Source organism: Mesoplodon bidens, assembly GCF_964165515.1.
Source record: "Mesoplodon bidens genome assembly, chromosome: 5".
NCBI classification, from domain to species: Eukaryota; Metazoa; Chordata; class Mammalia; order Artiodactyla; family Ziphiidae; genus Mesoplodon; species Mesoplodon bidens.
The window spans coordinates 67,091,395-67,104,346 of NC_138161.1; the positions used below are offsets into that span (position 1 = coordinate 67,091,395).

The following is a 12,952-nucleotide window of genomic DNA, read 5'->3' on the forward strand; positions in this document are numbered from 1 at the left end:
TTATTTGGCCTTAACTGGGGGGAAAGAAAATGATACAACTATTTTTTAATTTCTTTATTTATCAATAGTATCCAAAAAAAAAAAGAATCAAGAGTTAACAAAAAACAAGTTAAATGCAATAAGGAAGCCTACTAAATACAAATACATTTCACAAATACACAGGCAACAGAAACCTGTCCAAATTGCTTCTTGGAATTTGACTGTTTAAAAACACAAGTATAAAGGGAAGACATTCAGACTGGTCCACATGGGCTTATTAGCAGGTGGAGGAGCCCTGCTTTCCAAAAGCAGTGATGGAGTCCAGAGTCATGGCATGTGAGAAGGTTTCCATGGACACTGAATCTTAACAGATGCTGTAATACATTTATAAAAACCATACACACACAGAGAAAGCCCAAGGAAGCTTGCAGTCTAAGCCCTGTGCTTTTAGAGAGCCGGAGGAACTGAACCCGACTTAATCCTGTTTATCTGCTCCATGCAAAGCTTCATGCAAGACTCCCCAGACTAGGCTATTTAGCAGCTTTCCGTGAATGATTGTCAGATCACATGATCCTATGGTGCAGACAGTAGCTTCCCTATTTACAGGAGGAATGCAGATTTTGCTCTTGGGAATTCAATGTTGCAGGGTAGGGTCGTCTTGGATAGCAACCACTGACCTAAATGTAACTGGTGAGGAGACACTCTGCCTTCTTGCTTTAAACAGACTGGTACTCCTGCCCTCTCTTCCATAGTGTCCAAGGGCTGGCAAATCTTGATCAAGGCGTGCTGTTGGGAGTTCTCCAAGGCACTTTGACAGGGAGGTACATTTCAGACCACACAAGTTGGGTTGGAAGACAGCTTTTAAGTGGGATGATTTACAAAAGCTCAGAATTCTAAACAAAGTGGAATGTTTTCAAAGGAGAAAAAGGAAACCTGTTTAGAAGGAATTCCATTTTCAGCACAACTGTCTCAGAGTTGCCTGTGCAGTATAGCCTACATCATTCCCCTTTGGTGGTCTGTAATCTGCTTTCTGAAAATGAGATCTTATGTCAAGTTTTTAATTTTGTTATTCCAAATGCATCCTAAACATTGTATTGAGTGGGGTTAATTGTCACAGAGGCCAAAAGACACAGGAATGACTGACTTCTCCCCAATCACAGTTTTAAGATTCAATGTCCATTTTTTTCCTTCTCGAAATGTGAAACCTTCTTTCATCCTGATCTCTAAAGGGAAAGCCATTTCTGTTCCCAAGAAGGTTAAAGATGAAATGCAAAAGTGAAGACAAAGTGAAGTGGTTCTCTTTCCCACTCTCTTCCTGGGCAGGCTTTACCAGAAGGCTCTACATCACAGCACAACCTGTGGGGTCATTCAGACCGAGGTCAGGTTTGGTCAGCTTTGGTCAGCTTGTTTTTGGCTGTCTGACTCTTATATAACAACAAGGTTTCATTTATCTTAAGGAGAAGGAGGAAAATCACATTGTCTCCTTCTGGACCAATTATCAGAACCACAGAATATACAATTTCTCAAGTCAAAAGTTTAATGCATTCCTACCTGCTGAGGAAACTGAGGCCCAGAAATAGGAAGAGACAGGGACAGAGTCAGTCTCCTAGTTATTGGAGGATCAGTTAGCATATTGATAGGCTGGGACATCTAAGCCTTGCTTAGCTGCACTGGTCTCAATCCTTTGGAATACTGATTTGCATGGATCTATGAGAATGAATGAAAACAAATTAGCTTTTTGGATCTTAAAAGCTTGTATGGAGACACTTCTCCTGGCTGCTGTCTGAGGTACTCCCTGCTCCTCTGGCAGACTGTTGACCCACTGGAAGCCAGGGGGCAAACTCTGGGCTGCATCTAGTATGTGGCAGGGCTGGGGGGAGTCCAGGTGATAGCAGTCCCTGCACAAGGAAGAACCCCAAACTCTCCCACCTCTGAAATGGCAAGACTAATGAAAAATAATTACAAAAGCTTAATTTCTAGTCAAGAAAATAAAATATTAAACAACAACAACAATAATATAATGATAATAACTGAAGAATGAAATCAACTTGCCAAAAAAGTTTACAGAAAAATAGCACCTTTGGTAAAAAGTATTTTAAAAATTTGGTTAGGTCTCTAAGGGGCTCAAAGTCTACAAGTATCTGCATCATTTGGGTGCACCCTCCCAGACACTGGGTAACTAGGAGGATGGCCGTGTATCTAGAGCCAGTGGCTGGGGCCATGAGGAGAAGCACAGATGCTAGAGGTCTGTTATGCTGATGGCAGCAGGAAGGGCTGGAAGCCGAACGCAGTCTTCTCCACTGAGCTTCCCAAATCCCTCCTCTGGGGACAGCCTGCTAAGCTCTTTCTCACTGCCTGCACCCCCTTCAGCATGTTCACAGCTGTGGTAGACTCAGAAGTGTTCCAGATGTGGGTACACTCTCCCAACACCGATGCAGTTTCCTAGCTTGCCTCCAGCCCCTGAGCACCATTTACAGTTTCTCTCAAAGTATTCCTAGAAATGAAGGCTATGGCCCTTCCCCTCCTAGCCAGCCACCCCCATTTCCTTTATTGCAAAACAAATAGACAAAATAAAACTCATTGCTATACAAGCAAATACTGGTGATTTGGCGATTGTAGCAGACACTTGCGTATACTGGACTCAGCGCTGAAGTGGGAGAGAAGGTGCCAGGCTCTGGACACCTTTCCCAGATGCCTCCTCATTAGATCTCTTTGGTGCTCACTCTTTTGGTCTTTTCAGCTGTTTCCTTTGAGAAGCAAGAGTATAAGTGTTATGAAATTAAAAAAAAATTATTGGCATTTATCTAGTCTTCAAGACTTTACATAGCATTGACAGATACATGCTTATGCCAAGTTCTGTTTACTTGTCTATCTCCTCTGTGGATGATGAACAACTTGAGGACAAGGATCATGTCTTACTTATGACACGGCTGTATAGGGACTGTTGCTAAATTAAGAGCTGACCCCATTTAAACTCCTATGAAACAATAACGTCAGACATTATTATATTCATTTTAAAAATGAAGAAAAGGATGCTAAATGGAGGTGCTACAAAATGTTCTGAATCCAAGTTGGGAGAAGCATTAAGAGCAACAGACTAGGGACTTCCCTGGTGGCGCAGTGGTTAAGAATCCATCTGCCAACTCAGGGGACATAGGTTTGAGCCCTGGTCCGGGAAGATCCCACATGCTGCGGAGCAACTAAGCCCATGAGCCACTACTGAGCCCACGTGCCACAACTACTGAAACCCATGCTCTGCAACAAGAGAAGCCACTGCAATGAGAAGCCCTGAGAAGCCTGCGCACCGCAACGAAGAGTAGCCCTCGCTCACTGCAACTAGAGAAAGCCCGCGGGCAGCAACGAAGACCGAACGCAGCCCAAAAAACAAACACACACACACACACACACACACACACACAAAAAGAGCAACAGGCTCTGGAGGCAGATGGCCTGAGCTTGAATCATGGGCGTGTGACTTTCTGGGGGACTTTGGGCATATTATGAAATCTTCTGTGTTTCAATGTCTTCAACTACAAAATGAGTACTACCTCTTACACCAGTGGCCCATTTCTCCAAAGAAGACATTCTTACTTATAGCCAAAAAGCAGATGAGAAGATGCTCAACATCTTTAGTCATTAGGGAAATGAAAATCAAAACTACAATGAGATGCCACTTCACACCCACTAGGATGGCTAATAAAAAATAACGACAATGACAAATGTTGGTGAGTTTGTGGAGAAATTGGAATACTGCTGGTGAGGATATAAAATGGTACATTCACTTTGGAAAACGGTCTGGAAGTTCCTCAAAAGATGAAACACAAAGTTTCCATATGATGCAGCAAATCTCACTCCTAGGTATATACCCAAGAGAACTGAAAACATAAGTCCACACAGAAACTTGCAGAAGAATGTTCATAGCAGTATTGTTTATCATAGCCAAAAAGTAGAAACAACCTAAATATACATCAACTGATGAATGGATATATAAAATGTGGTACATCCACACCATGAAATGTTATTTTGCCATAAAAAGGAATGAAGTCCCGATTCATGCTACAACAAGGATAAACCTTGAAAACGTTACACTAAATGAAAAAAGTCAGACAGAAAATGCCATATATCATATGATTACATTTATATGTGTCCATAATAGGCAAATCTATAGAAATAGAAAGTAGATTAGTGGCTGCCAGGGGCTGGGGGAGGAGAGAATGTAAGTGACTTCAAATGGGTATGGGGTTTCTTTTAGGGAAGATGAAAATGCTCTGGAATTAGACAGTGGTGATGGTTGACAATCTTGTGAATATATTAAAAACCATTGGATTGTATACTTTAAAAGGATGAGTTTTATGGTATGTGAATTACATCTCAATAAAAAAATTAAATAGGGAATAAAAAACAAGTGTCTGGCATCTAGTACACACTGTTGGTGCCCCATCCATAGCCCGTGCCTTTAACGTTTCAGTACACTGGCCTGGCTTCTTACTGCCAGCAGCTGCATCTCTTTGCCTGAGGCTTTCTCTGGCTGCTGGAGCCTGCTCTGCCCACACATGCTGACAGGGCAGAAATGCCAGGGAATTCATGTTGGCTGGTGGCAGCTCTCAGCCAATGGCTGATGGGAGTTCATACAGGCATAGCCCAGCTCCCTGCTCCCTTGTGCACAATAACTATTCCTGGAGTTCTGCAACAGGACTAAGCTCCACTTGCTCCCAGTGGTAACAAGCCTGGATACACACTCTTTATTGTTTCTTTCCCTTCCTGGCCTCTCTTCCCAACTCCCCTTCTGGCGTTTCCTGGGACTGCCTCCCAGATAAACTATTTGTACTTGAGTCCTTGCCTTAGCGTCTGCTTCCGAGGCAACTCACATAAAACAGAGACGCTAAAAAATGTTAGCTATTATCATTCACTCCCCACTGTCTACTCTGATCATTTCTCCACCCTAGACGAAAGGAATTCCTATTAAGTTCTATGTGCTTTTAAGGGTTTATACTCATCTGGAGGCTCAAGGCTGCTGAAATATGGAAAAACAAAGGGCTAGGAGCTTCTGCATTTGTTTAAAAAAATGACATGAGGTTTCTACACTATCAGTGACAATAATGACAATGCATATGAAAAAGCATCAATAAATATGAGCATTTATTATTAATACTAATAATTCTTGATTTTCAAGTCAAATATTTCATCTCAATAGTTCTTGTGACCATTATATTCCTTAAAAACTTATATGTCAGAGAGAAGGCCCGTATTACCAGACCCAGTTTACAGACAGATGACTCAAGGAGCAACATCCTCTGTTAAAGCTACAGGTAAACCAGTGGAAAGACAGGCCTAGAAGTCCAGCATATCCATGTTTTCTCCCTAGGCCCTCAGAAAAATATGTCAGTGGGTCACTATTCTGCTAAGAACCTTTTCCCCAAGAAGGTCTTCAACTTAATGGCATAGAACCTGAACAGAATTCTGATTTATTATCTTCTCAAGTCTCTAGGAAGCAGAATCTTTAAGTTTCCAGGCTATGTTCTAGCTAGCTTGGCATTTAACTTAAATCCTTTCTGTTGTGGTCCAAATCCACTAATTTCATGCTCATCGAGAGCCAACTGTACACCAGACCCTGTGCTAAATGCAGGGCTACAATGGTGAGCAAGTCATAGAGCCTGCCCTCAAGGGGCTCACAGTCTTTGGGTCTGGGCACTGGTGGTGAAAAGAAATAGGAGGTTTTTTAGACTATGCTCATTTGCAAACCACTTCCAACACATTTGCAAACCACCACTCAGCTGATTCTAACTTATAAAGCAATTTACCAAGTTGTAACCTACATCTGTTGGGGCATACTGGCCCCACAAGGACTCCATCAGGGAGCTACATGTATCATGGTTTGCATAATACAGGTATATCGTTCGGGACCTATTGTATGGGACAGAGCACATCTCCTTGGTCACCTGCAGAGTCACGCAGTGTCTGAGTGGTGGAAGGGCCTGGTGGCAACAGGGATACCTGAACCAGCATGGAGGCTGCAACTCACCTGGTGCTTTTGGAGCTCCTCAACATATCTGGTCATTTCCTCCTCTGTATGGGTCTGGGCCCCCTTCTGATTCTTTCCTGTAAGAAGAACCAAGGCTAAGAGCAGTGGTGGCTGAGGGAGGCCGGTTAGGGATCCCACTAATACCTACCTTTTAGGCTCTCAATTTCATTTCCCATTTACCATATGGAAGGTGAGGTGAATTACCCACATTTCTCTAACTACCAAGTGTCCCAGTGCAATGGACACCTCCAAAGTAATGTGCGTAGGTAGTAAGTGACTGGGCCAGGGCTCAAATGCAGGCCAAGGGGAGAGGGATGGAGCTGGGGTTCTAGAAAACTTTTCTGAAACATCTCTTTGTAGAAGGGTGATAGTGGTGATGCTGACTTGTGCACAGCCCCCTCCTCCCCAAACTCTCCCTGACATCTCTATCTCCCAACCCACCCTGCCCATGTCTCAACTATCTCAACTTTCTTTTTGGGGACCCAATGCTGTTAATTCAAACATGTCTATGAACATGCCTCCTTTTCCTGCTTGGCATGGATGGCAAGCAAGAGTCATTTTGTCTTCCAACCACCTAAGTCTTTGACATATAGGATTTCCTAAGCTGTCATAAGGATTAAGTGGGTTAATATGTAAAGTGCTTAGAAGAAATGCATGTAGTTCTCACTCTTATGCATTTGCTTTCTTTATTATTATTACCATTCTAATCTCTTATCAACATTTGATCTTGTCCTGGGTCTCGAACCTCTCTTGTTCCAAACCTCTGGAGTGACTTTCCAACATAATGCATCTGGCATTAAGTGCTTTGCCCTCAATGCTGCCCCCTGAGAGCTCTGACATTACAAGTATGAGCCAGGCTCTTGCTCCCCAGTTTCCTTGCTGGGACCCAGCCACTGCACTCTCCCCCACCATCCCCACCCTGACTTCTCTCAGGGTGATTTCACGAAGGAAGCTGTCTCCGTGCCGTCCCTTCTTTCTGTGTGAGGTGCACAGCTCACCGTCACAGGTCATGGCTGTGCAGACCCAGTTTCCACAGGCACACACACAGCGGTTACAGTCCACCTCGGTCTCAGCTCCGTCAGCATATGTTTCATCCTCCAGAGCACACTCTGCAGGACCAGAAATAAGAGGCAAGAGTTTAGGGCAAGGGTGGAACAGGTCGTCTTGGCTATAGTCTGTGCACGTTACCCCTTTCCCAGACAAGACCTGCTTGTCCCTCAGAGGCACCATATCTGAGCAAACGCCACCATCAACCCGAAGATTTTTGGACCTGAATCTCAGCTCGGAGATGCTGGGCTGGCGCCCAGTCTAGAATCGTGGAAGGGAATTTTCTTAGTAAGCTCTGGAGAGTTCCACGATCCCCTCTATCTTGGCCGCCTCTAAATGTCCCCACTCCCTACAACCCCATCCCTATTTCTTAGGTTAGGCATACTCTTCTCTGGAGGGTTGAAGGCTGGATTGAGACACTTGAGGAACTCTTGGAAGCTGAGTTTCCAGTCAGCATTTTCATCAGACAGTTCAATGAGAGCATCGACACAGAGTCCTCTGAAACGAAACACAGGAGAACCGTGTCAGCAAGACCTCAGCTTCAGTCCCAAAGAAAGGAATTAAGCATCAGGATTACACAGACCTAGGCCTCCACAGGTGGCCAAGGGGACTATTTAAAGAGAACGTTTCTACACTGACCTCCTACAACCATTATGCGTCCCGACTCCTGTAAGCATCTAAACTTTAGTTTATTATATGGGATGTCAGATCACTCAAGTTGTTCAAATGATATGCCCAAGATGACTAAAGTTTCCTGGATGGTTTTGTCCACTTGGATTGGCAAATGTTTCCCCACCTGCATACCTTCCACTAGCAGTTGCCTTTCCCCATGCTATGCGTGTCAAGTCAACCCAACTAGAAAAATCAAACAGAAGTGGTAGGAACAGATGATATGAAATGCATGTGTGATTTGAAAGAACATGAGTTGAAGCCAGCATCACCACTATCACCCTTCTGCTAAGAGATCTTTCAGAAAAGTTTTCTAGAACTCCAGCTCCCTCCCTCTCCCCTTGGCCTGGATTTGAGTCCTGGCTCAACCACTTACAACCCAAATGGCCTTGGGCTAGTTATTCAACCTTCCTGCACCTGTTTTCTCATCTGTAAAATGGGAACAAGGAGCCCTCCTTCACTGGGGTATTATGGGGATCAGATGTTGAACTTGTAAAATATTACCTCATTTCAGGTTATCAGAATAAGAAGGATTTACAGATATTATACTTTAAGGTCATGGGCTATTATTAGGAAAGAATCCTAGAATCTGGGTTTCATGCTTTGAAATCTTTTGAACAAATAGGTGCTTTTCCTATTTTTAATTCTTATCAGTATACTGGAACCACACCAGAAGTTTCTTAGGGGTTAATTTTTATTAATATTTACTCTGGAATAATACCAGAAAAGGAGAGGAACGTGCTTACATTTGTAACAATTAGAGTTCTCTACATGAAATAGCACTGGTTATCTTAAAATCAGAACTAAAGCTATTTTAGACCTATCGTTAAATAGAACATTAAAGTAATTCCTGAAGAAAATTAAACATTAAAACATCACCCACGACACTCAGAAACAACTTTGGTCTGATGTGATCATTTATTTTATTTTATTTTTTATTTTTTTTTGCGGTACGCGGGCCTCTCACTGTTGTGGCCTCTCCCGTTGCGGAGCACAGGCTCCGGACGTGCAAGCTTAGCGGCCATGGCTCACGGGCCCAGCCGCTCCACGGCATGTGGGATCTTCCCAGACCGGGGCACGAACCCGTGTCCCCTGCACCGGCAGGCGGACTCTCAACAACTGCGCCACCAGGGAAGCCCTGATCATTTATTTTAAAATTACTTTCTTCCATTCCTTGCAATTTCTGGCCAAAAACAGTAATTACTTGATCAGATATCATAACGTTCACAGAAGAGACCAGGACAGAAGCCCTATTTTGCTTTTTACTTCACATTGATTTTGACACTGGTGGCTCCTTGGCAGGTAGGAAGGGGTTCAAAGCGCTTCTCTTATCCAGCCTTCCCTCGTGGACCTCTCCCTTACCCCCTCACTCCACTCACCTAAGCAGCTTGTTGTTCCCCTGGTCTGCATAGGTAGTGATGTTGATGGCGGTTTCATTTTGCTCCACAAATTTCAAAAATTCACTGGAGTCCAAGCGAGAGTCACCATTATCAAAGTTCTAGAAAGGGGACAAAGTGACCTTTCAGGAGCGTTTTGTAAAACCCCAGCTCTATCATTCCCCCATTCAGCTTGACCCATCTCTGGTTCATCTTCTTCTTGACATCGTCCAACCCTGCTCTGCCCTTTGAGCAAAAAATGTTCGAAGCCCTGGGGCACCCAGAGAAGGAAGGCACCTGTGCCCCAAGATGAGAGAGTCAAAGTGTCTGGGCAGAGGTCACTGAGGGCCTTTCAATCCTAGACCCTGCTCAGGATGGCAGCTGAACCTAGGCCTGCACTGTCCAAGGAGCCTGGGGGTGCTTAAGAGGTCTCTGTAGCTGCATCCCTGACCCTGTTCCAGACATTCTTGACTTCACTCCACCACTCCATGTTCTCAAACCCTAATGATCATGGAACAAACTTGTGAATCAGAATCTGTGTCGGAGCCCAGGATGTGTATTTCTAACAAGCTGCTTGGGAACAATGATGCAGGTGACCCTCAGAGCTCACTCTGGGAATCACAGGACCATTTCTTGCTGCTTGATTTCCAGCCTCGCTGGCCTGCTTTCAGTGATTACTTCTCACACTGGTACACCTAGCTGACCTCATCAGTGAGAAGTCAAAGGCAAAGGCCCCTGCATGTTACTTGCATTGATAACCTGCCCGTGGAGGTGGTACAAGCCCCCTACCCCTCCTCCCTATGCTGCAGGCTACACTGTAGATGGTGCAGCCTGTCCTCATGACCCAGCTCACACCCCATGAGCACAAGGCAAGGGTGTAGTGAGCTCAGTACTGTCCTCCCTTTGGCAAGATGCTAAACTGAGACCTTAGCCATCTGGGACAATTCAGGATGCCCAGGCCCTAGCTGCAGGAGGAGGGTGGCAATTTCAAGGCTCTGATCAAAGTCCAAGTTGGATACTGCTGCTCTCCTAAATAGTTCTAGTGGAAAAAAATTTTTTTTCAAAATTCTTTCCCTAGGCTGCCTCATATTGCTACCCTGGGAAATAATCAGCACCCCCATGTTACTTTCAAAGTGGCTCCCAGACGGTGGAAGGGATTCTGGAAGAAAAGTCTGACTAGGTTTCCAGGTAGAAGGGAAAGATACAGCTACTGACTCTCCTTGCATGACTGTCATGTGTCATGTGCATTCCACTCTAAGGTTGTAAATCTTTCCGTGGTATGTAGGACGGGTATGTATAAAACAACTCTTGTAGGCCTTTGCTTAATCCCTAGTTATCATTCTCATCCTAATTCCTAGGAAAAGGTCTCAGATCTCTGGTCACTGTACTTATACCCTGGCTCCAATTTCAGCCCTGGCCACCAGGAATTCAGGGTGTGTGTGTGTGACACGGTCATAAAAGGCTCTCTCTACCCGGTCTTCCCCTCTTCACTCTGTTATGCTTTTGTCTAAAAATTGTGACTGAAACACCAGTTGAGATGAGAGTCTGATTCTGGTTCTTATCCAAATTCCGATTAGATTTGTTTTGCAACTGATTTTGATGTAAGGAATGCCGACTGGGCTGGAGGGCAATTCACTGGTTCAGAAACAGTCTCTGTGAGATACTGATCTCTCAGCAACAGGCAGCTGTCTGCCTAGTGGCAAGAAGCCTCCCTTTGAAGATTGCACCATATGGTTCTTTGATAATCATCAACAAGTAGATAGTGCAAACCCTGTTTTCTCGGAAGACACTGGGAAGAGCGAGCATTTGTTTGTCAGTCAGGAGTAAGCTTTCTTGGTTAGCATGAGAACCCCTAAAGAAAAGCTACTTTCTCAAGTGGCCTTGCAGTGTTTAGATGGGAGCCTATTAGAGAGAGTTACTGCCAGAGGAGGTGGAGATGTGTGGAGGGGGGTGTGTGGCCCTGGTCCTTGAGAATCAAATTAACAGCAGCTGCCAGTGATGCCCAAGGCAGGGTGCCATCAAGGGGCCACCACGAACGGTTACAAGGTCCCAGGAGGTCTCCTGGAAAGAGTGTCCTGGGCCCCACAGCTCCTGGGCTGTAATGACCATGGCAAAGTCACTGCTCACGACCGACCCAGCAGGTGCTGCTCACTTGGCTTTCGAAAAATCATTTTCTTCTTTTTTTTTGGCGGTATGCGGGCCTCTCACTGTTGTGGCCTCTCCTGTTGCGGAGCACAGGCTCCGGACGCGCAGGCTCAGTGGCCATGGCTCACGGACCCAGCCGCTCCGTGGCATGTGGGATCTTCCCGGACTGGGGCACGAACCCGTGTCCCCTGCATCGGCAGGCGGACTCTCAACCACTGCGCCACCAGGGAAGCCCGAAAAATCATTTTCTTTTAAGTAACCTTCTGCTCATGTCCAACTCTCCTGGCTCCTTTCTGTAGACAAGGAAACACCCCTGGCCCCAGGGCTCTCTAATGTGGGAGTAGCTGAGAGAGAAGACAGAGTGAGAGGCTGTGCTTTCTCTTCTCAAACACTTGGAATCCAGAGAGATTTATTTTCTGTCACAGAGAGAAACTTCTACCTAAAGACGGTAACACATATGAAGTCCTAAATGACCAATATCCTATTTCAACCCAACCTGATATGTTTCCATCTGTGGGGTCCATGATGCCAGCTAGAAAGAGGAAGCCACAGACTAGGCAGGTGTTGACCACATTCAGTGGCCACAGAGGTGCCAAGAAGTCCCTTGTGTGTGTGCGTCGCCCCCGAGTCCAGGCTGGCTAGGCCTGCGACACACCCTGGGGGCATGTGAGGGCGTCCGTCTGGGGATGAGCCTCCAAGGGCATCTACCCAGAGATGTGTGTGTCTGTAAGTGAGGGGGGCTTTTGTGCAGGTGCGGGAATGCGGGCACCTGAACGTGTGTGTAGGATGTGTCTCTGTGTGGCATGCACATCTCTGTATGTGGTGTGCGTATGTCTGTGTTTCTGTGTGTGGTATGTTTATCTGGGTGTGATGTACCTATGTGTGCGACTATGTCCTTATCAGTCAGCAGGAAGAGCGCCCTTAACTGCTTCTTCCAACAACTGTCTCAAGCTCTCTGAAAGATCTCCACATCATGGCAGCCCTACTCATTGCTAAATACTATTTCCTCCCTCGTTTTCCTCTTTGAAAGCAGCATCTCTCCTCCCTCCAACTGGAACGATCTGTCTCTTCAACTAAACACAATGGGAACAGCAATATCTAGGTTCATGAAGAATTCTGGACCCATGAAATACCAGTCCACTGACTCTCCTCAGATGAAGAGAAACTCTGCAGGCCATGGATGGTCAAGTTAAAGACTTAGAGAAAAGCCAAACTGGGCGGGAAAGAGGCTGAAGTGGCCTGGGTTTGGGTATTGGCAGGCAGCTAGCTCTACAAGGTGTCATGTGGAGGATGGGGATACAGCCTGGCCATATTTTTCATGGACAGGCTCTCCAAGACCCTTGTGGCTTTAATTGCCCAAAGGGAGCAGCCCATGTGTGTTAGATCCCAAAGGCTGGACTCCTGGAGTCCCACTGTCTGTCACAGCTTCATGGAATGATCTATGAAGAAACTCAGGGACTCTATGCAGGTTTACGTTTCCTTGTGGTCTGGGAAGATGTGATCAGGTAATGGGAGAGGAAGTCTCCCTTTCTCCGGGCTGAACCGTCTTTGACTCCAACTCTGGATTACCTTAAAGTACTTGTCTAGGATTTCACTGTAGTTGCTGCCTTTAGAGAACCAGCCATCTGGGATGATCTCCGCTTCCAGCCACTGGATGATGCGACGCCGGAGTTCATCGCGGTTGGACTGATAGCAAACGACTGCAGGAAAGGGG

General features: G+C 45.5%; 1 protein-coding gene across 1 annotated transcript in view; it reads right to left on the reverse strand.

The window, feature by feature from the left end:
- Positions 1-534: 534 nt before the first annotated feature.
- Positions 535-12,952, reverse strand: part of FSTL1 (follistatin like 1) — a 51,025-nt gene continuing 38,607 nt past the window's right edge. The window contains exons 6-11 of the mRNA XM_081234160.1: positions 12,808-12,938; positions 9,097-9,215; positions 7,434-7,546; positions 7,000-7,110; positions 6,002-6,078; positions 535-2,726 (exon numbers count right to left, since the gene is read on the reverse strand). Of these exons, the coding sequence (XP_081090286.1) occupies positions 2,682-2,726; positions 6,002-6,078; positions 7,000-7,110; positions 7,434-7,546; positions 9,097-9,215; positions 12,808-12,938 (596 nt within the window). The 3' untranslated portion in view covers positions 535-2,681. The remainder of the gene's footprint in view (positions 2,727-6,001; positions 6,079-6,999; positions 7,111-7,433; positions 7,547-9,096; positions 9,216-12,807; positions 12,939-12,952) is intronic.